The sequence below is a fragment of the Cryptomeria japonica genome, chromosome 3, assembly GCF_030272615.1.
Source record: "Cryptomeria japonica chromosome 3, Sugi_1.0, whole genome shotgun sequence".
Lineage (NCBI taxonomy): Eukaryota > Viridiplantae > Streptophyta > Pinopsida > Cupressales > Cupressaceae > Cryptomeria > Cryptomeria japonica.
The window spans coordinates 164,834,662-164,858,555 of record NC_081407.1 but is presented as its reverse complement, the minus strand read 5'-3'; the positions used below and the strand labels follow the sequence as shown (position 1 = coordinate 164,858,555).

The window sequence follows — 23,894 nt, the reverse complement described above, 5'->3', positions numbered from 1 at the left end:
TATCTTATTTTCTATCTATATCTCCGTACCCATCTCCATCTATATCCCTATCTTATCCACCATCTATCTCTCCCTCTTTGTATCCCTATCTTTCTCCATCTTTCCCTATCACAAACATCTAGCATGATCGTATTTGTAATATAGCATGATCTTTCTATTTTTAAGGTTTTACTAGTTATGATTTGATCATTGTAAGTGAATGTATAGCCGATTTGAACCTATACTTCTTTATTGAGACCTCTGTGCACAAACATCGTTTACTAAAATATGTACCAATTGTCTTCCCACCCCCCCTCTCTCTCTCTACCTATTGCAAATATAACATGAGACTATTGGCAATGGATCTTGACATCCTTGTCTCTCTCTGTCTTTATCTCTCCCTCCACCTCTCTCTCTCTCTCTCTCTCTCTCTCTCTCTCTCTCTCTCTCTCTCTCTCTCTCTCTCTCTCTCTCTCTCTCTCTCTCTCTCTCTCTCTCTCTCTCTCTCTCTCTCTCTCTCTCTCTCTCCTATTGTAATATAACATGAGACTATTCGTAATGGATCTTGATTATATTCCTAATTTAGAGACTTATTTTGCATTATGTCACTTTATCAATTATTATTTTGACCACTATTCTTCTTTATAGTTAGAAATCAACTATGCAATTATGTATCCTCTTACAAGGATCAAAAATTAATTGAAGCAAAACCTAATGGGAAAGATATGCATTAGGATATTGTCTATACATGCTGATTTTGTATTGGGTTGAGAGGTTCCAAGAACATTTCAAATTCTTATATTCAAACAAAGATAATGTAAACCATATGGTCAATTCCATAGTGTTTGTCATTATATTGTACATATTCTACATACTTGTTTGAAACACCATTAACCATTGATCCTTTTTCAGATTTATATATAGTACAAATTCTAACATATGAATCTTCATATCCTTCATTTCAATGACATTCTATTGGGCATAAATGAATTATCTCTATATGATGAATTATTAAACTTGTTCAACCTATTAAAAAAAAATGATTTACAATATGTCACTTTATCAATTCTTTTTTTTTTTACAAATATTCTTCTATTTCTAATGTTTATTGTTTTGGTCAATAATCTTGTTTTTGGCGTACCCATTGCACACCGCTAGTTTATTCAATATATTTAATAAGTGTGTTGTGGAGCTCAACGAGTCTCTTGATGATAGAAAAACATCACTTCAAAATAAAATATGAAAACTTTACATTAGATATTTAGTATTTTTTATAATAATATTTAAGTTGTTTATTTTTTATTTTATTATTTATTAATTTTTTTGAATTGTTAGTAATTTTTTTTTTAAATATAATAATTTTATTATAATTTGTTATTTTTTATTTTTTTATATCTATAATGTTTATTAAATTTAATAATTTTAATATAATTTTTTATTTTTTATTTTTTACATCTATAATGTTTATATCATCTCGTAGCAATTTTTGGTGATACAAATAAAGTAATTAATTATTAATTTATTTTTTGTTAATATTTTTTGTCATTCATATATATACATATATATAATATTCTTTTTTTTACTCAATATTTTCTCGTCATAATATTAGAAACCTCAAATATATATAATGATTTAAAGATTAAAATATTTAGATTTTTTTACTATGGTACAATTGTTTGTTTGAAAATTATATATATATATATATATTATTAAATTAATTTTCACTATATATTTTTCAGTAGAATGGTTAATTAGTATTCCCTAATATATTATAGTACTAGTATATATATTGTACGAAATGTATATATAAAAAAATTAGATTAATATTTTTAAAATCTATTTAATATTCTATAATTGTAAAAAAAGTTAATTAATATGAAATTTGGTGGTCTAAATTTAACAATAAATTATTATCATAAAAATAAAAATGATATAATATTAAAATCAACTCTAATTAAATTATATTCTATATTGTACTATATTAATATTAATTCTAATTGAACCTTCATAAATAAACTTTTATCTAACCTTAGCTATAGTTGTAAATGTAACGATTTTATGTATGTCACTTCAAAACACCAATCCAGATGTTGTATGTATGTGTTGCATTAGAAGGTCAAGTTCCTTTGTATAAGGATAGATAAAAGGATGCAACAAATAGTAGTTTTATATTTTATAATCCATTGTATGGTTAAGGAACTTAAGCTAATTATTTTATGCATATGACATGTGTGAGTATAAATGAAAAACATTATAATTATAGTGGTTGAAAGATTAAGTGCTTCGATTTGTTAAAGTATACAAAAATAAACATAGAAAATAGTGGTAATTATTAAAGAATAAGAAATTTAGATTATTTCTCATACAAATACAAAAAAGTGATTTTTAATTATTATTTTATTAATATTGATTCCAAAGTTATTTGGATAATATATGTAATAGGGTATGTTTAATTAGCATACTACATTGATAGGTATAAATTTAAATAATAATAATAAATTTGAAGTATTCAATGTAATTATTTAAGGGAGAAGTTAGAAAATAAGGTTTTAGTGTCAAGATAAAAGAATAAATATAGAAAATAAATAATTATATCATTTAGAGAATAGACATGTGTACAAGTTAAACAAGTGCCACATAGTGGCTAGTACTTGCCTTAATAATTTTTAGTTTAATAATAATATTTGTTATAATTATTAGAAATATTTATTTATTGTAACTAATATTAGCCAATCATTTACAAGTAAAATAATTTTTGTAAATTATAAATTTAAAAAACATGCATCTATATTATCTAAATAATTTTATTTAATAATCATTTAAACATGACAAATGAATTTTCATTACAATAGAGGGAAAAAATAAATAACATATTAAAAAAACCTCCCTTATTAAATTAAAAAAATTTAAAGAAAAAAAAAATTGCTTTTCATTGGTCTAAATAATTTTTTTTAATAACCATATAAGCACAACAAATGAATTTTCATTACAATAATATTGCCTAATGTCAGTACTAATAAGTGAAGTCAGTATATAATTTTCAAAATTAAATTATCTTATAAAACTTTGTTGTCATATGTTTCTACAATGCTAAAAAAATAAAATAAATATAAGATGGAATATAAGATAATGATATTTGGCAAAAATTTAGAAATAAATGAAAAAAAATTAATACTATTGTTAATTAATTATTTATTGGCTTAATAAGCATTATTTATCAGCTAAATTAAAAATAATATGCATCCCTTTCCCTCTCCCTCATTATAAATTTACCTATCTATATCTCTCCCTTTCTCTCCTTCCCTCTCTTTATACCCTCTCTTTGTTTGATTGTATTTGTTTACTTAAGTGGATAAATAATTGATTTTTGTTGAATAAACAATATCATTCATTAAATAATTTACTAATCGATCTCGTGTTGCACAAATGTATGTTTTTTTTTTAAATTATCATTCCACATCTATTCCGCCTACCTATTGCACACCAAGATACAATTGCTAGTTTTACAGCACCGGTTAATCTATGACTTACTGCTTCGGGATCAGTAAAAAGTTCGGTAATAGAATACACAGCAAAACCCACAAATCTTAAACATCCACGGGTTTTAAGTAGGTTAAAATGAATCTATGGGTAAAAACAATTGGGAACTTTCATTTGTAACCATGGTGCATATGGTATGAATTTTTGATGGCACTGAACTCAAGCTGATTTGTACCTTCCCCCACAGGTTGAGAGATGGCAGCTAATCGATCGGTGTGGAGGCGTTTGGAACTTACATTCTTACTTACATATGCTGCAATTTTCTACATCATTGTTATATATCATTCGCTGCGCTTGTCAAACGGTACCATTTTCTGTATTCTCCATGCACATTTGTTTTTTATTTTTATTTTCAGTAAATATAAACATGGCTTGGCTGGTTTTGATCTTATATTTATGCAGAATATGGAGTAGGCGGGGATAAAGGCGGAAGGCTGAAAGGCTTGAGGCAGGGCTGGATTTGGAATCGCTTCAATGTACAGTTTTCAATATTTGATTTTCTTTTTTCGTTATTCCCGCTTTTTCTACAATTTGATTACTTGGTGTAAATTAATTGACCGCAATAGACTAGAGCAACTGCCCGACTTAAAACATTGGAGAAACCCAAGTCAATTTTGTTCTCTTATGCTCTCTGTAGCCATTTTATGTGAACTGCTGATATTCAATTGTAAAATGCTTCTTGCTTTCTCATCAGATGTAGACTATTCTTTCTATGCAGCGTGGCTGATTTGAGGTGAAGTTGGTGCATATAGTTTGCGTTGAATGCATGCGAATCGGTGTCTGAAATCTCAGTTGTGAAAAAATATTGAACGAAGGGCTTATGAAAAACTCTTATATCTCTTAATGAAGCTCAAGTGAGCTCATGGTATTAGAAGAATAGGACTTCCATAGGTCTACTATGGAGAAAGACTATCACTAAATTACATTCTAATTGTCCTTGACTTGCCCATTGGGATACTCAGGTGCATTCAAATTGCTCTTAATGAGCCCATTGGGGTTCTCAGCTCTCTAATTTGGGAATTCAGTGATTGACTTTCCAAGTAGCCATTTAATAACAGTCTATAGTAACACAAACGTTGTTACCATAACAGTATCGGTCAAGTATAGAATAAGATTATGATCAAATCACATCCACGTGGGTACTTTAGTTACTAGTTGAAGATTTCAACCAATTCATCTTCCTTACTAGCCACTTACTGACAAACTATAACAACACAACTATAGGTTCAAGGAGATTTGGGTATGGCTGAAGATGCTGGATGTTTACAAGGTGCATTGGTGGGGCTAATGGTGAAGGCTTGTGTACCGTATGAGAAACACAAGTTTGAATCTGCAGTGGGTAGGGCATGTAAACCCAATATAGGTAATATGTATTCTGCATGGAAAATAAATCTCCTAGTGGACTTTCATAAGGGAATCTCATATTCTAAATTAGAACCTCATTTAATGGTATCTAAAAAATACTTTTACCTTTATAGTAGATAATACAGGTTAACTATATACATGCACACAGAAATATGTATACAGATATGTAAAAGCCGAATGGGCCTGATGGTGAAGACATGCGTTTTCCATAGAGAAGGTACAGATTCAGATTTGAGCGGGTAGGGTTGTCTATTCTGTTGAACAATATATAACTTAAATGGAAAAATACTTCCCTTTTGGGCTTTGACAAGGGGGGTTCTCGTAGATAACTAGTTTCTTGCATATCAATGACCTAAAAAACTACCTATATCTTTCCCTTTATATGCTTATATAAATACACATGTATCCACGTAGAAATGCACACATATGTTTATAGATAGATATGTGTATGCATATATATTCATTAATGCATAATGTTGTAATGTACCCTGTTGGGACTTTACTCAATTTGCCCTAGAATTCCCAAATAGGGTTTGGATTAGGCTCGGGAATGTAAATTGTCAATTTAGTACCTTGATTTAGAGCCACAATTCTTTATCAGTATATAGATTGCTGTTCACTGTAATTATAATGAGACTACCAGTTCTTCCTTATTCGAAAGCTTATCTCCTGTCTTTGCTGATTGTTATAGCAGATCTGATGTGTTTAGAAGTCTGCTGCTCTTACGTCTGATCAGAATGCCATCTTCTTGATCGATGGTTGTATTTTGCTTGTATTCTGTGTTAAGATTCCTCCCCATTTGACTGCTGGGTATGCTTTTCTTATATCTCTTCATCGGGCTTGTAAGGTGGTGACCCTTCCTCAGGGTATGACTGTTTAGAAAGGCAATGTCTGTTTGGAACTAATCACATCCCTTCAAAGACTAACCGCCTTTGTTAAGGCTTGACTAATCTTAATCGATAGAGAGAAGACACTGCTGTTAGGAAAGGGAAACGATGCATAAGGGAACCATGATCTGCTTAAACCCAATAACCATGATCTACTAACCTGGTAATGGTCACAATCTGCTGCTCCTGCGGGGTCAAGTGAGAAATTGTGAAGTCTTACTGTAGTAAGATAATTTCTTTGATTGGTCTGCTGATCAAGGCATGCGGGTTGCTGTTTAGATGTATCAATTTTGGGGCATGACAAATGTTCATATAGATAATGTTTTCATACATATAATTGAAAAGCATGTGACAATATTTATATTAAACTAGCAGAAAAAAGAACTTATCATTTGGTCAGCCTTCCAGTTGACAATAGTATAACTGATTCTAATAATCTGACAAAATCAAGCATACTATTAAGCAATAATAACTATCCAAGTGGTTTCCATCTGTAGAGGAGAAAAATACGTACCTTGCCCTTTTACTCATGTTTTACGCTCATTTTTGGTCTTGATGTAAATGCAATGTCCTAATGCTTAATTTGTGCTATTCTGCATGTAAGCTGACCCAAAACATGAAACTTATCAGCCATCAGCCTATCCCAGGCCCTATTTGTCCAAACCAAGTCTCGCTGCTGTTGTTCTTATGCTCTACACTTGACTGCAGGCATGGATCTGTCTTCTAAAGAGAACTGTCTCAAATCTCTTTGCCTGCTTTCCTGAGTTGATGCTTTTGGATAATCTGACTTTTACCCATCGACTTGCATCCCAAATACTTCAATCTTGGATTGAAAGACAGGCCCTAGGTCATTAGTTGTGATCAACGGATAATCACGTCATTTGCATTATGTCATATAGAATCTCAAAGCTTGCATCAACATTTACATAAGCAGATGCTATACTTTGATATATCATCTAGTTATCTTGTTTCTTTGCATGGTGTGTCTTTCAATCTTCATTGGCAATGGAGCTTGACTACCATGAGGGAAGTCGAAAGAAGTTCTCTGTCTATAATGGCTTTGTAAAGGTGCTTTTCAAGACCACTTTGTACTAGATGTAGGTGAAAGCATAGGTGCATAGGTACCGATGATCAAAATAGTAGAAGATAAAATTGCACCACTAGGACTAAACCATTCCACGAGGACCAGACCATGGGGTGACCTTGTCTAGAAGCAGAGTAAACCTTCTAGACAGATTTGTCATACTTCAGACAGTGTTGATTCAATTTAAAAAGTTGATTCCATTTCTTGATCACAATTTATATTAGAAAATCAACCACCAACTACTCGAGTGACAAAACAGATAAGCTAGTCTAACCATGTCATTTCCAGTTTCTTTTATATTATGAGTTCTTTATTTAGGTCTGATTACTATTCTCTATTATATATCAGCTAAATTATGCCTAAATTAGTGTAGGGTTTCTTTATCTCCCCACATTTTGATGAATCCAAATTTGCAATCCCACCCAGTGCTTTGCCCTAGTTTACCCATGATTAAGCCTGCTGTCAGAGTCATGAACCACTATGTTTTGATTGGTCTTGAAAGAGAAACCAGAAATGGCTGCCAAAGCTGTGACTAAATGGTTATGAGCAATATCATATATATTCCTCGTACTGTGAGTCTGCCCTGGGTTTTTAATTCCTGCCAATCTTTTTTTCCATTTCTAGTTTGTTATCCTTGGAATTTTTGAAAATTCTCCCAGGTTGGAAGCACATAACAGCCTGTTTCCGTTTTGCTCCTCCTATCTGTGAGAGAACAAAACTTTCCAGAAGGGCTTTCCAGCTTTAGGATTCTGATATGCCAAGAGAAGCTCTTGAAAGAGGGGGGAGAAGAACATGGAGACCTTTCCCTATCTCTTAATTGCTTACTAATTTTAGAAGCCAATGGTTGTATGATTCACCTGAGATGTAGGAAGACAAAATCTAACTCCTAGCAGCAGCATTGAGAGCCAGGCAACTACCTCACAGGGAAATAAACTAAAAAGCAATGGACTGGCAAATCGGAAAGCCAATCGTTGATTCACCTTTTAAAGATTTCTTCAGATACTCAAAGGGTTTTGTAGCTGATATGACCGAGATTCGTATCTGATAAAGCTGGAATACAACATATCTGCAAATATCACAAAACAAAAATTTGAAAGTACTGAGAAAAAAAAAGGCATAATAGAGGAAAAATAAACTAGCATTGAGGGAATTTAAAAAAAGATATATTTGCTATTGCCATGGCCTCAAACACAAATGCAACAAAAATCCAAATTGTAGACAATAGGCTTTGTTTTGCCACAAGAACAGTGTTCCAAATCTCATTTTCAACTTTTGGTTGGATTCGAGGTGGGAAGGTGGTTATCAAGGGTCTAGTATTAGCTGTTCCAACATGCTGATTGGTTGTCCTGTTATTTACTGAATTGTCACCCTGACCGTTATTACCTTTGTTGTTTTCAGTGTTCACCATGGTTATTTGTTATTGTTGTTGGTCATATTCTGAGCCATCATACCCAACAGCTGAGCCATATGCTGATTTGTTGTACACTGTTCCAGAATAAAATTATTTAGAAGATCCACTGTAGGATCTCCTCCTGCACCTCTTTCACCCGTATTCACTTCTCTCTGTTCACTACCACCTATAATAGTATTTAGACTAATTGTACCAGTGCTTGAAGATGAACCTTGGTGAACCACTAATATGCCAAAAATAGTTTCAGGCTTCAGCCTCTGGAACTTGAGTGGGCTGCCACTGTGGTCTTCTTACTTCTGTGTTATAATATCTTTATTCTCTTTCACTCATAGACACAGGCTGGTAGGAAAACCAGCTCTGATACCACTGTAAAGACCCTTTTAATTTGATCTCAGTTTTTTCACTCAATCAGATTTGTTTATGAGTTTTTCATATGTTTCAGTACTGCTGTTTGTGTGTTTAAAGATTGGTATAATGGATGGCTCTTGATTGCTTAATTGAAAATATTGCAATAGTAGCTCATGCAGATTAAAGAACATAAATAGAGCATATATCTCAACATTTAAAGGAGAAGCAAACACTGCAGAAATATTATAAACTCTGACCTTTCAGCAGCAAATAACTTGCACAGATATTTTTGAAACTTCAACACCATGTATATTCGATATCAAAGAGCATTAATGCAAAGTGTTGCAAATTGTTGAGATTAATGAATGCTTCTCAAGTATAATAAACCAACCATACAAATAGACTGTCACGTCCAGGGAAAGCTCACACCCAGGCAGATTTATTTTATTAGAAATCCAAGTGCCCAGCACTATAGAAGAAGACCATCTTGCAAGAATAGCTGACACTATAGAGTGTCCATGCTAGAGGAAGAGACTACGATATGAAAAGGAATACGCACCCTCTAAAGGAGCCACTGTCATACATTAAACCTCATGCTATACAAACAGGAAGTTGTGCCAATGCTATAGAGTTCCCTGAACCCAAGGAAAATTCCTGCACTTAGGAGAGAAGCCATGCACAACAAAAACCCACCACTGCATAAGTTCACACTATAGTATGGATGCTTGCACTTGAGTGGGAGGGCTGTAATGTCCCCTTTTGGGATTGCCCTGAATCTTGCCCTTGTAAATATCAAAGTCTGCTAATTTTCACCCTTATTAATTATGATATTAGATATTGATCCATTGACTTTCTTGTCTTCTTTGATCTTATGGATGGTTCCTCTAATTCCCCCTTCTCAATTGAATTAATCTCTTCTTTATATCTTCATTTGTGGGAAGTCACACCTCTTCATAAGCAATGAGTCATCGCTCTTCATTGCTGCCCTTTGAGAATAATAAATTATTCTTCAAATTGATCTCCCTTGGATGTCCTCCTCAAATGAGACTTTCTCCTTTTTATATCCTCCAATGTGAGGGAGAGGTCACACCTCTTCATCATATATGCTCCTTTGGCAAAAGACACACCCTTTCCACCATTAGCACCCTTTGAAAGACTGCAACTCTTCATTATTTCTGCCTTTTGAAAGGAACACAACCTTTCACATTCAGATCTGCACTTCTTATTTATATCAGATCTGCACTCTGATTCCCCAAATTATCCCCTCAAATGAGGTTCTCTTCTCTCTTTTATATCTCATGTTTGAGGGAGTCACAACTTTTCATTTCATGTCTTTGACCATTCATCAACTTAATTAAAATTTAATTATATTTAATTGTATTCTTTTATATTTTAATTTTAATTTTAATTTTAATTTAATTATTATCATTTATCATTAAATTGTATTTTAAAGTGGGGACATTACAAGGGCCACAACTTCAAATAAGTGAAATGGCTAGCATTCAAGCTTCACGCCAGATAAGAATATAATAATATTAATTTAACTTCATCAAGAATGGGTGACCACAATCTCCTTCAATAATATCTTTAACAAAAACCATCATCTGCATATTTGTTTCCACAGGGGACTCCACAAATTTGAAAACACTCTGCAAATACAATGTGAATTCCCTGGATGATAGCTCCAACTCTGGCTAGGGAAGATAGTTGCTCCACTGAAACCAGCAATCCCTTAGGGTTTTCGTCCTAGGGTTCAAGCTCCAAGAAGCCCTCCAAATCAATAAGAAAATAATCCAGCATATCTCAAATGATGCCCAAGCTGCACTTTTATAACAACTGGAGAAGCTTCTAGACACCTTTTAGATTTTCCCTTTATTTTAAACTTAAATTTGAGGTGAGGGAATTAATAAAAGAACTTTTTTAAAATCTCACTTAAAAAACCATTAAAGTCACTTTATAACTTTATTAAATTAATTAAACAATATTACCCTTATAACATGTTTTTGATGGATAATATTAAATATTTAAATTGATTAATTCCCTTAATCCCTACTATAGCCTACGAGAATTGAATAGGCTAATAAGTCCTCCAAGAGTGACTATGCAGAAGGGAACAATACATTTTTGCCACTCATTTGTATTTGTGAGTAGAGGCTCACATTCTTTCCTATCTCCAAGTTAGCTTTAGATCCTACATGTCACTAGAAGTTGGGGTAGGTGTTCTAGATTCTCAAGGCCAAGGTATTCAAAAGGGGCGTGGAAAGGAAACATAACACATATGAGGGATAGTGCACATAGGGCACAAAGATGGTCATGCATGATAAGTGTGTAGGAGTCCAAGTGGGTGCATGAGTGCACAAGCCTTGCATTTTGGAATGAGAATGAGTGGAGGGCTCTAAAGAAGACCACATGTAGATTTGGTGTGAGAGAGAAGGGTGTGCAAGCCAATGAATAAGTTCTATGAAGGGAACACACGACATCGATGTGAAACATGCAATGGAAGAGGAAGAGGAGAAGACAAAGTGGTGGGAGATGCAGATTGTTGGTGGCCTTGAGCCATGAGCTTGATAGATGAACAGATAGTTGTCAAAGTTTAGCCCTTGGTGTTGGAATCGGGAAGAGGTTGATAAAAGTGTTCGGATGGACAACCACGACCAATAGTGCAAGGCTACAAGATAGTTATTTTAGACTGCAAAAGGATTAAACAACATCAAGGCATTTAGGTTTTGATTAAAATAGAGAGTGGGATTTTGGAACCCCCAACAATTATATAAGTCGAGTAAGGCAATGAAGAAGGGACTTTGGTAGGTGTTTGACATGAATTCATCAAGTGAGAAAATAGAGTTGATAGCACAATAATGGTGAAAGTAGTAAGGTAGTTGGCAAGTGCTAGAAATGAGAGGATGGTCTCTTGCATATGTATTTGTAGATAATTGAGCTGAGGACTTGTTTTGTTCGTACTAAATAAAATCTCTACATTAATAAAGAAAGCATTTCCTTTTTGTATATCCTATTTCATAGCTTCACTATGCATGTGTTAGTGACTAGGGTTGTGTGCTGGGATTTTCTTAGCTGGGACCCTAGCGGTGGCTACATCAATTTAAAGAGTTTGTTCACTACCATGAGATCATTTTGCATTGGAGACAATTTTTTTTGGTATAGAATGTGTTGTTTATCAAACTTGTTCTTGTGGGGATTACAATGGTAGACAATTCTAGCTCTATGGGCCAACCTTACTTCAAAATATATTATTCGCTATTGTGGAAGCAATTTGATGTGATATATTGGGTTCTAGTTTGTTGGGGATGTGTTTGGATTTATAGTGGGTACAATGTGAAATATACAAGCTCATATAATCAAGTGAAATTATATTTGTGTTGTAATTTTGGAAGGGGCATTGTTGATGTGTGTTTTATTCACGATTGAATATAGAATAAAGTATTGAATACTCTATCCTCTCTTGAACAAAGACTTCTCAAATGCTGAACAGAAAAGGATCACTTGAGGCAACTCCAAGGTTTACAATGTCAGGTCTTGACGTGTTGGAGAGCTTCAATGGCATAATGTGTTTTGCTGCTCCTCCAAGGGGACTTATGTAATTGTTCTAGGAGAAGTGTTAGTTTTAGATCAGACTGCTAGCAATTAACAAAATTAACACATTGAACACAAGAATAACCTGGGAAAACCTCCCTCTTGGAGGTGAAAAACCCAGCAACAAAAGATCTCAGATTATATTAATTAAACTCAGTAACAGATTTACAATCTTGCTTCACACATGAAGCATACTTCAAATTAGGGCACACATTAGGGCAACTTATCTTGCTGTAGGTGATACAATATGCTGAAGGCTATGTCCTTGAATACTTTGTTGCCCTAGATGAAGTACACTGTTACTGTGAATGGATTCGGCAGCCTTGAAAGGAAGTTCGCCAGCCTTGTATGATGTTCGCCCAGCCAAGTATGATGTTCGCTCAGCCAAGAAAGTAATCAGGATGAATTCGCTGGACTGAAATACTAATTCGCTTGACAAAGGTAGATCGCTGATCAGTAGACAAAGATAGTTCGCTGTATGTGAATTGGTGTTGAATGATTACAAATCAATTTAAATATATATGCCTCAATGCCTACTAATAGACCTTAGGTCGGCCTTATTGTTTTGGCGCCAAGAATAGGATCAGACCTATAAATTACAAGTTACATTCATATAGGTCTGTCCAATACAATTACAAGTTACATATAGGTCTTGCTCAATTACAAGTTACATGTGATGCCCGATTAGGGCCAGACTTAAACAATGTTTACATATCAAATTGAACCATCAATATGGCTAAGGCCAACATGCCACTTAGCCATCAAGTGTATTAGGTCAGCCCTTGAAGGATCCGACCTAGCTACACATCAACAAGAAGAAACTTCTTAATCACAAGGAATGCTGTTTTATGAATGATGTTGCAATGTAGCTCTTTCCTACTACTACTAATGATCTCTTTATTAAAAAAATGAAAAAAGAGGTAAGGGCTTAGAAATGCTATGCTAACACTAAGAATGCAAGAATGAAACTTCAAGTGAGCTCAACTAAGCTTTGTTTTAACATGAAATGAACATCTCCACAAGGCTAGTGCGATCATTCCTATGGATAGCTGATAATTGAATTTAAGCTTGGCTAAAATGAGGTCAATCAACTACGCAAGATACTTCACCATCGATGAAATACTAGTAGTATGAACAATGAGAGCTTCACTATCAATCATGCACGCTAGTCTTTCATTAATCTAAATACTTAAGCAAATTCTATTCTAAATTTTTTTTTTGTCTTTTTTAGATATTAAGTTCTCTCATAAAAGGATGAAGAAACAAGCAAATGCTCCAAAACACAATAATTCACCAAACACTTCAATGACTTTATTATTTCTGGCAGCATCAAAGCAACAATCCATAAAATTCTTCTAATCGATCCTTTACAAATGAAATGAGTGGGGCTTACATAGTGCTCCCAAATACAATGAATGGACAAGATTAAATCAGAATCAAGGGCCAAGATCTTGCCACCTAAAACCCTAGTTACAACAAAAATCTAATCTTATTGCAAATAATTTAATTTTTAGCCAATGGGAATGTGACATCCATTTGGCACAGTCTTCGAGGAAAAATCCTCCAATGAGAAAAATGATGCCACATGGGATCATAACAAACTATCTTCTAGAAGTTTGTTTTCCTTATCATTTTCTTTTGTTGCAAATTCAATGAATTTGGACACCATGAATTCAACCTTGGTTATTGGGGCAACAAGCACGTTCTTCAATTGATTTTCCATGACGCTCACCTCGTCTAAGGCAGAAGTGAAGGTTTTCTCCCATCTTGGCCCTAAATCTTTAGTCTTGCTAGCAAGTACCATGAATGAGTGTATGTCATCAAGCTGCTTCTTTGAAGTTGATCCGGCTGTCCCAAAGAATATGACTTTCACTCTTTCAATCAGCTGATTGGCATCTACGTGAATTACTTCATTCATATCCTTATCAAGTATGATTTCGACTACCTCCACAATCTTATCATGTATCAAATTTATTGCATTGTCTACTTGAGTGCAACCACTGCTGATATCTTCGAAGATGATCTTCCTCATTCGGAGCAAGTTAGACCATTGCTGGAAATCAGGTGATTGTCAATCTTTCAATACTCCATTCACCAAAGTCTGCTTAGGTAAATTCTTCATTGCTTGCAGTCTTGGCATGGTGTGATCTTTGGTGAAAGTGAAAACATCGTAAGTTGCCAGAAGGACTTGAGTTTTGTCAAGAACACTTGTTACTTTATCAAATATCCTTACTAGTTCCTTCATAAATGCATTTGCCTTCTTGAAAGACTTATTTATTCAATTCTCCATCAAATGAGCTAAAGTCCTCATCTTTTCTAAATTATCAATTGAGTTTGGAGGAAGCAACCGTGGAGGCGTGCTTGAAGGATCATGTTGCCTTAGCGGTTCTTTGAACTACTGCAAGTAGCTTCTCAACGCACTCACTTCTCTCACTAGTTTCTTGTTTTTTTCTACTTCGAGCTTCAACATATCATGAACTGTCTTCACTGTATCATTCAGGTCTCAGTGGTGGGAGGAACTAAGTCAATAGTCTCCAAGTCATACTCTTTTGTTGTGATCTCATCTTTAGGCTTATCTACTCCAGTAGTGGCAATTTGTATCACTCAAGATCTTGTACTACCCTTCGTTATTTTTGGCATCTTAATGGCCTTATTCTTTTCAACGGTCTCTTGAGCTTTGTTTAGGAAACTATCTAAATTGTCCAGAGGCTCTTCTTTTACCACTATGACTTCTTTTGCTAATCTCTCCTTAAGCCATGCTAGGACAGTAGATCGTTCTTCTCCCACTTGCACCTCCTTGAGCTGTTGATCTTCTTGGATCGGAGAGGTTACTTCTTCATCATCATTCTCTATATCTACATATACATCTTCACCCGCTTTTCTCTTAGCTTGCTCATGTGGAATTGAATTGTCTTGCATTTGGGGTTATTTCCATCTGTCTGTCTTTTCACATTTGCTATTTTGGACCGTAGACTCCATGGATTTGTTCACTCCATGATCTATACTTCCTCTAGGTGGTTGACTCTCTTGGCCGGTTGCTTGATTCATTTCTACTTCATGTATGGAGGAAGTACTAGTAGAAGGATGGCTTGAGTTTGATTTATGCTTCTTGTGTGATATTCCTTCCTTTTCTCTCTTTCATATACAGGCTGAAGGCATTTTCCACTATCTTGTGCTTGATTTGGAATGTCAAAAACTTTACGCTTCCTGACGATGTCGATCAGTATTCTTGAGCACATTTTACTTCTTATCTCTAGATCATCTTGGGTGTTCATTTAATAGTCTTTCAATTGTCGCTTGTGTTTGTGTCTTCTTCTGTTAGCTCTTCTCATGTTACCATAAGGATCAAAATTCTCTCGAGAGAAGTATGGGATAAGGAAGTGGGATCTCAACTCATCTTCTGAAATCTTAGCTGCCTGCAAGGATGGACACACTTCTATTGACTGCCCAATTGAGATGGGAAAAGCAATTCTTGTCCTATGTCTATTCTTTTGCACTTTATCATATGTGGTCAACTGTCTCGCCACCTCGAGCAATACTATCTTGTTGGTAGGATAGTGTGGTAGCATGTAGGGTGGACAAGGGCATCCTTGAACTCTTATATAGGTGAACCTGGGAAATTGGATATACCAAGCACCAAATTTCTTTACTAATTCTTTTGCATACAGGGATAGTCTTTGATGGATGCTGCCTTGCAATGTTCTTGTCAAATGCATGGTGAAAGTATCATTCACCCTCCTATAATGAGTCTTGCCAGGGTAGTGTAGTTGGGTGTAGGATTCACATGCTCTCATTTGTCCAGCTCCCATTCCAACTGGACCTCTGTACATTAATCCTGCATATTCATGAGCTTTGGGTAGTGTTGACATGTTTTTTACGACCAGCGTCGAACATAGAATAAAGTTGCCTAACGGTCATGTCACTCTCTCTTGATCAAAGTGCGATTGCATGCTAAGATTGCAAGAAGTTCAAACAATCGACTCCAAGGTTCCTTCAATGCGTGGACGTGACTTAGTTGGCTGATGTGATTGCTGGTAATACAAGGGGCCTTACGTTTGCATCATTCTTTCGCTTCTTTGTTGTGGCTGGAACTCCATCATCGGATATGGCAATTCTACGATGCTACTGCTTCGAACATACTAAAATGAAGTGAAAATAAAGGGGAAAGGGTTCAGAAGGATCTAAATCTATTCCTAAGGGCCATGATATCAACAATTAATGCTTTGGTGGACAAATTCCAAACAAACCAAGCTCTGCTTCGGCAAGATAAACTACAACTCCGCAAGAACCGGTGCAATCTTTTGGGGATGCTAGAGGATTTTCAAATCAAGAGAGTACATTTGAATACCCAAAAACGATGCAATCCAAACGACTATCCACAATTGAACTTAGCACAAATTTAAGGGGCTCAGACTAGCTTTACACTGCAACTTACAATCAGTAAGATGCAAAAAGTATGAACCATGGAAATTCATCAGACACCATTACATTCTCCATTGAAATCAAAGCACTTTACTACTTCTAATCTAAGTGAGGAAGGTGAAACTATGCAAGTCTTGAAAAAATAACTTAAGTGGACCCCATCAGAGAACAATGTTTCACTGTTATTATCTCAAAACCTATCGCAACAATTTCATACAAATCTCCCTCCTGCTTTCAAATGAGGGGGTCACCCCTTTATATAGGCCTCAGGCCATGCAAACCCTAATTAGGGTTTCACCCTAGAAGATTCTCCACTCAAGATGCAACAAGGTGGGAATCAACAATAAATACCCCATAAAGCCCATATACAATTAATTACAATCCTGCCGAAAATGGCACCCATAAAGCATTGATTAACCATTACATTTAAAAAGTGCTCACTATGCAATGAATGTACCCTCATGCAAAGATCGCCCATGATGCCACAAATGCTCCATCATTTCCACATGCGGCGGCTGCATGCAAAAGGAATCTACCATAAATTCAACATGCAATGACTGGGTCGCCATTTGGTCAATTATTCCAGTAATGAATGGGCCACTCTATTGCCACGTGTTCAATAGATCCTCGCCATGCAAGTGGACCCCGCCGTCGTATATCCGCTCCTACACATCTGGAATTGTTGGAGAGGGAAAATTCGATTCAGGAAGAATTTTCTTGAAGTCTCCTCAACTTTCCTCGCTTGAAGAAGATTTTCCATCAATTTTCACCATCTCCTATTTTTTAGGAATTTTCCACAAATTAGGGTTTCAAGTCCAGGAGGGAGAGAATTCTCCCATGAATCCAAATCTATAAAAATTTTGAAATTTGGATGTGATTTGGTCATGGTCATGGTCATGGAATTCATATTTTTTCCATCTCTCCATGCATACCCTACTTTGGCGCCATCCAAATGTCTTGGGCAGATTTTGCTCTTGGTCATGGAATTCATACTTTTTCCATCTCTCCACGCATACCCTACTTTGGCGCCATGCAAATGTCTTGGGTGGATTTTGCTCTTGGTCATGGAATTCATACTTTTTCCTTCCCTCCTTGAGCACTCCACTTTGGTGCCCTCCCTTGGAGTAGGGCGGAATTTTCACTAAGTGGTGGAATTTACAATTTTCCATGCTTTCCATGTCAACTTCACTTTGGCGCCCTTGGTGAAGTATGGGCGCTAAAACCACCTAGGCAAGGATTTTCACATTCTCCACGTTCTCCATGGACTCCTTTGTTTGGCGCCCTTGGCCAAACTTGGGCACTGAATTGACTTGGGGAAGGATTTTCATGATTTTTCCTCACTCTCTTCATCAGGATATATATGAAATATAACATTTAAGTATAATACTTTAAGTTATATTTCATATATATTGTCAGGATGTTTGAGAGTGGTTTCAGGTCCCTAGGAATCATAATGCAAATTCTGGATTTTGGAAGATTTTTCAAGTTTTCAGACAGTCAAATTTCAGGCCATTTTCAGATCAGGATGACATTGGTGGATTGATGCGAATTTCCAGACTTGGATGATTTTGCATGCTTTCCTCTTCTAGAATAGGAGTTCCAAACTTAACCATTTTTTTTGATCCAACTTGTCTGCCTTCTGACTCTTCCGGATTTAGAAATGGTCTTCAGGAATGTTTAGTCTTCAGCATCTTCAGAGATATTTAGCTTTCAGTGTTTTCCTGTGAAGATCCTGCTAAAAATAGATTTTCCCAAATAGTAAGTGTTTCAAAATGTCAAGGGTTGGGCAAAATAGGTCAGGAAAGAACTTACTAAAAATAGTAAGTTTGATTTTTGGCAAAATTAGACCAATCTAGGAGGTAGTGAAACTTACTAAAAATAGACTTACTAAAAATAGTAAGTGCTCAGAATTCGCTCAAATTTTATTGGGAGGTTCCTTGAAGGGTCCCGATTCCAGTTCTAAGTTCAGTTTTTCCAAAACCCTAAAAGAAACCCCTAAAATCTAGGACTGAAGGCAGAAACCCTAAAATTAACAAAACGAGTCCTAGACTTTACCAAATTTGCTCAAACGAAAAGCAGACTTAATCAATATGACCCCCAAATACTTGCAAAGCAGAGAGATTGACGAGACTGCTGTGAAAAAGACCCAAAAAAAACAAAGCCATAAGACCGGAAGGGCCTAAAAAGTAGGGGGTCTCCATTTGCAATGGGGCGATGTGTGAAAATGTCACAACAGGTAGTGAATATATGAGGTATGAACTCATGTAGATTGTGTTAGTGCGTTGAAGCCTCTTCAACTGTATGTCAAGGTTGTTGCTTACGATTCTTGTCCAGTTGATCTTTTCTCTTCCAATTGATGCTGTTTCCATGAAGTAGAACATCCAATTCTCAAATTGATATGCTTGAGGACTTCCTGTAACTTGGTTGAGTAGAGTGATCAAATCACCAAACTCTTCCTTGAAATCAACCCTTTGCAACCTGCTGGGAACCTTTGATATGCCAGGTCTGCTCTTCAATAACCAATATTTGTTGATTATGCCTAAGCATCTGTCGGGATCATCATCATAGATTGCTTGCACTCCTTTGCTCTTGTAGACCATGCCTTTGTGATCCTGGATGTGGAAGGCTTCACCAATGGTTGTCTCAGATAGGTAGGCAAGTACTCTACCATTAGGTGCTACTATCATTCTAGTGTTGGCATCATAGTGTCTGGTGCACTCAACTATCAACTCATTGCATCGTATGGCTGGAAGGAAACCTGCTGCATTTACTATCCCACTTGACCATCTGCTTTGAGAATCCGGATAGCTTGCTTGTGTATAAGGGACCTTGGAACTTCTTCATGTCGATTTGACCAAGATTGGTGTATCCTACATTGCTCCAAAATGATGTGATCTTTGATTCAAGCATCACTCCTTTTGAGTCCTCCTTGATGAGGGATTGCTTTGAGATTGCTCTAATTGAAAGAGGTGGCTAAGTTAGGGTTTTGATATAACCTTAATGTCTACATTATCTAAAAAAGCATATAGGTTAGTAATTCCTTCTTAAAAGCTTATAGAATCATTAAAATCTTGATAAATTATTAAACCCTAGGCATAAATATAACCCCTAGACTTATCAAAATTTGAAAATAATCAAAACATGATGCAAAAAGTATTCCATGACTGAAAGCTCTTTAAAATCTTAAACCTGAAGCTGCACCAGCGTTATAATAAGCTCCGATTTCAACCAAAATGATCAAGTATAATCTGATTTGGACCTGCAAATGAGCCTTATAATGACTGGTAACTGCGAATTAGCCTTTAATTTGGCAAAATTGCCCTTGTTTCAATGCTATTGCTGTGATTAATGCTGGGAAGTGCTGATATTGTGTCACTGATAATGATTGCTTCCTTTGACCATGTAAGATCGGTGTTCAGCAACAATGAACTCGCCTTGCGCTTGAATGGTGACAAGATTGCTGCTTGCAATGATGAGAGTCGCTGCCCCTTAGATAACAATTCGCTTGGCAAATGGTGAGTTCGCTGAACCTTGAATGGAATCGCCATCCCTTGATCAAACATGCTGCACATAGGAGGTAATTCACTTTGCAAATCATATGTTGATCAAATGAAATGATCAACCTATCTTTATAGACAATGTAAAGGGTGTGTCTCTTGATTGAATTAGGCCGACTTGCTTCTCTTCATTTAATGTTTTGCAATTGATAATTTCAAGACAAATGGCCAACTTGTATTACCCTTTTCAAATTTTGAATTAAACCGTTAACTATCCTAGGCAGGCCCCTTCCTTAAACATAAGTGTTGCCAACATACCTCTTCCTCATCGTGAATTTTGACAAGCATAAGAATTTTGGGTTTTTACATGGGCATCGATTAAAAGTGGTTAGACTTTTGCCTAAGGCACTGACTCTAAGGGGTTGGACTTTTGCCTAGTCACTGACTGAGAGGGGTCGGGCTTTCTAGGGGGCATCGATTGTGTCGCAAGAAGATTGGGCTTTGGAGAAGGCATCGACTGTGAATGATTGGGCTTCTTTGGGATCATTGACAATGCCTTCAAACTTTCTTGATAATCTATCTTAATCTTTCCTTCATCATACTTGACACATTGAATTGATCCTTCCTTCATCTTTAGCATGGTCATTGACTTAAGCATCTTCTTCCATTCTTGGGCAGAGATTTTAGCATGCACTGACAGTCACCTTGGGAGGTCGTGGTTTTGAAGGAGCATTTATTGAGAAAGGTCATGGTTTTGAGGGGTCATTGACTGAAAGTGATCGGGGTTTTCACTCCACACTGACAGTAAGTCAAAAGGTGCTACTGTGCTAGCTCAATCACTTCAATCTCATCAAACTTAGAGATGCTACTGTGCTAGCTCAATTTCACCCTTAGAGATGCTCATCTTGCTAAGTAAAGGACTCTCTCATCATAGATCAGACTTTGAAGGGGTCATTGACTGGGCAAGAGGGAGATCAGACTTTTTATACCCCACTGATTGTGAGCTAAGGTAAGGTGGGGTCATTGATAGAGACTCAAACTTGCTTAATTTTGTGAGTGATAGCACTCACCTCGCCAACTCAAAGGGTCCTTCATCATCATCAAAGCTTTTTCATGTGGTCTAAGCCTTCATCTTGAATTCTCTCTCTCGATCTCTGATGATGATGATCAAATGAAATGATCATCAAATTGTTCATAGCAAGGGCGTTGAGGAGCAAATCAACTCAACCTCATCTCATTAAAGGATTTGACTGCTGCCAAACCTATTTAAAACCTAAAACTAAAGCAAAAAGAGAGGGTCCCCATTTGTGATGGGGCGATGTGTGAAATGGTCACAATAGGCACCAAAGCTTGCCCAAACAAGAAGGGTTTATCCATTCCAACATTTAAAGTGGTGTAATACATTAGAGAGAACAAGCAAGGAAAATAAGCAATTGCTTATTGAATAAGTCATCCTTTGGCAAGAAAAAGACCTTGAGCAGTGATGCCCCCTCCTTCCCCATCTATTCTTGAGTTTGTTGTAGAGATCCAAACATTTTGTCCCATATCATGAAGAGCTCACTTTACACTGGAAACAAAGGGATCATTGGAAGAGGCATTTCAAAATGAATCTCAAGAGATTGCTAGTCAATAGATTGCAAGATGCATTCTTGCAAATGGTTTGGCTTTCAATGTTTTATGTGTTAATGTTAGAATAAGAAAGGTAAGACACAGCAATCTGAAACTTAGAAAATCTTACAAGAACAAGATACACATAATTTTATCCTGGGAAAATCCTCCACGTGTCGGTGAAACACCCAGCCACACAAAAAATCAAACTTTATTGAAGGTACAAACTTGAGTACAATGCTCTCAAACTGAATGATCTAAACACAATTGTTAACACTTAACAATCAGAAGATGAACCCGATAACATCTGAAACTGAAGGCTTCTACAATATGACCAGCACATAAGCTTTCTGTAACATGTAATAATCATATGCTGAAGACAGAGAAGAAATATACACTGAAGAAGATACAGAGATACTACAGAAAATACTGTCGAAAAACTCATCCTGTGAAAGATCACTGATGCATATATAAAATAGTCTCTCACATCTGAACTTCACCCCCCGCCCGAAAACAATTCGCAACACACTTAAGGAGACAAGGCAATGCTCGAAAATGGCCAGTGCGAAGGAATACGAAACGCCCATACTTCTCGCACGAAATATTCTTGTCAGCATTTACTATACATGCCGCTACATAAACGGTAACCAAAAGAACCACGAAGGTGATGATTCAACTGACCCTTTCATCGGATGGAATAGAAAGAAAACACTGCCAGCGAGGATGCAGGTCGGTGACAGTTATCAAGGAAGCCGTTACACATCAGCAGGCATAATGAAATCTCCTGCTGCTAAAATATTAACAGTATGCTCACTATATTTGTCAGAAGTGGTGAGGAAAATTAATGAGACTCCAAAAGGGTACAAAGGCCTAGCTTATGAGAAAGTGTGTGTAACAAGATAATCATTATAACCAATAGAAATGAAAGTAAATTACTTTCTAATTAACAGGATATTTTTTTTTCAAAAGAAAGAAACTAATAGTTTCAGCTGAAAAAGTAGTTAACTATCTAACTAAACTTCAGCATAAACTGAAACTAACTAACTTTTATTTGAACAGTAAATGCAAGAAAGTAAATCTTTCATAATTTAAATAAATATACAAAATAACAAGAACCATGCACTTATACATAAGGAAAAGAGGAAGGATAAGAGAATATTGAACAATTATGCTACTCATCTTTATTCACTCTTACAAGTCTCGACATTGCTGTGGAGAGCAAGAGCATTGTCAAGGGCTTTATCTCCAACTACAGACCTGGCGGTCCCCCACACACCTTCGTACTGGAACTGGCCCTACCCTTCACGAGGGTGTAGACCAAGGTCTAGGACTAGTTGCCATCTGATCCCGGTGTTTAGAACCTACACAACTCTAGTTGGTCGCACACTATAGGTATCTCTTAATTAGCATGACCATCTGACTAGGAAGTGTGTCTGATTCATGTGAACTAACCATCGCATGCAAAGCATTGTGCCACCTTGGCCAAGGTTTAAAAGTTGCAAGCACAATTAACGTGCTGTTACTATTCACCACCCTTACTCAACTTGTACATTACACTCGAGCCCAATTGACTCACTAGTTTACTAATCAACAAGACAAGTCAACTGCTTAATGTCTACTGACACTAACAACCATTAACGACCTTCAAGGGAAAAATAACCGTTAACAAGCCAACTACTCAAATGTTTACTAACTCTAATGGTCTTTACCTACCATTTGGAAAGGGTCCTAATCAACTTTGTTATTAGATATACCATTAGTATTTTACTGACAGTCTTCTTATTCAGCTGAACATGACCTTTCCACCAATCTGGCATCTCAAGACTTAACTGTTTGATTTATGGTGACAAAATAATTAGATAACATAAAGACAGATCCATTAAATAAAATCAGTTATCTGAGAAAATATATGTGTCTATACTGTTGGGTTCATCAACCCTTAAGATGATATTTATACATTTATTACAGTAGTGATATTCTCTTGTAACAAAATGGCTTGATGCTGAGAGATCCCAATTGGCTCTACAGAGGTTCATGGCATATGCACGATATTAAGACCCGGATATCATTTCATTATCGAAATCTGATGGTATCCTATCTGGGTTTAAAACAAAATACATATGATTATGGGAAAATGGCTCATCTTCGATTACGGTATTGTT

The 23,894-nt window shown here is 35.9% G+C and overlaps 1 protein-coding gene across 2 annotated transcripts in view; it reads left to right on the top strand.

Moving 5' to 3' along the window:
• Nucleotides 1-3,458: 3,458 nt before the first annotated feature.
• Nucleotides 3,459-23,894, top strand: part of LOC131043381 (membrane-bound O-acyltransferase gup1) — a 189,129-nt gene continuing 168,693 nt past the window's right edge. Inside the window, exons 1-3 of one of the 2 annotated variants that reach the window (XM_057976572.2) lie at nucleotides 3,459-3,535; nucleotides 3,707-3,823; nucleotides 3,922-3,995. In XM_057976572.2, coding sequence (XP_057832555.2) covers nucleotides 3,715-3,823; nucleotides 3,922-3,995 — 183 coding nt within the window. In that variant the 5' untranslated portion in view covers nucleotides 3,459-3,535; nucleotides 3,707-3,714. Of the gene's footprint in view, nucleotides 3,588-3,706; nucleotides 3,824-3,921; nucleotides 3,996-23,894 lie in introns of both variants that reach the window. The other variant, XM_057976571.2, reaches the window with a different exon arrangement.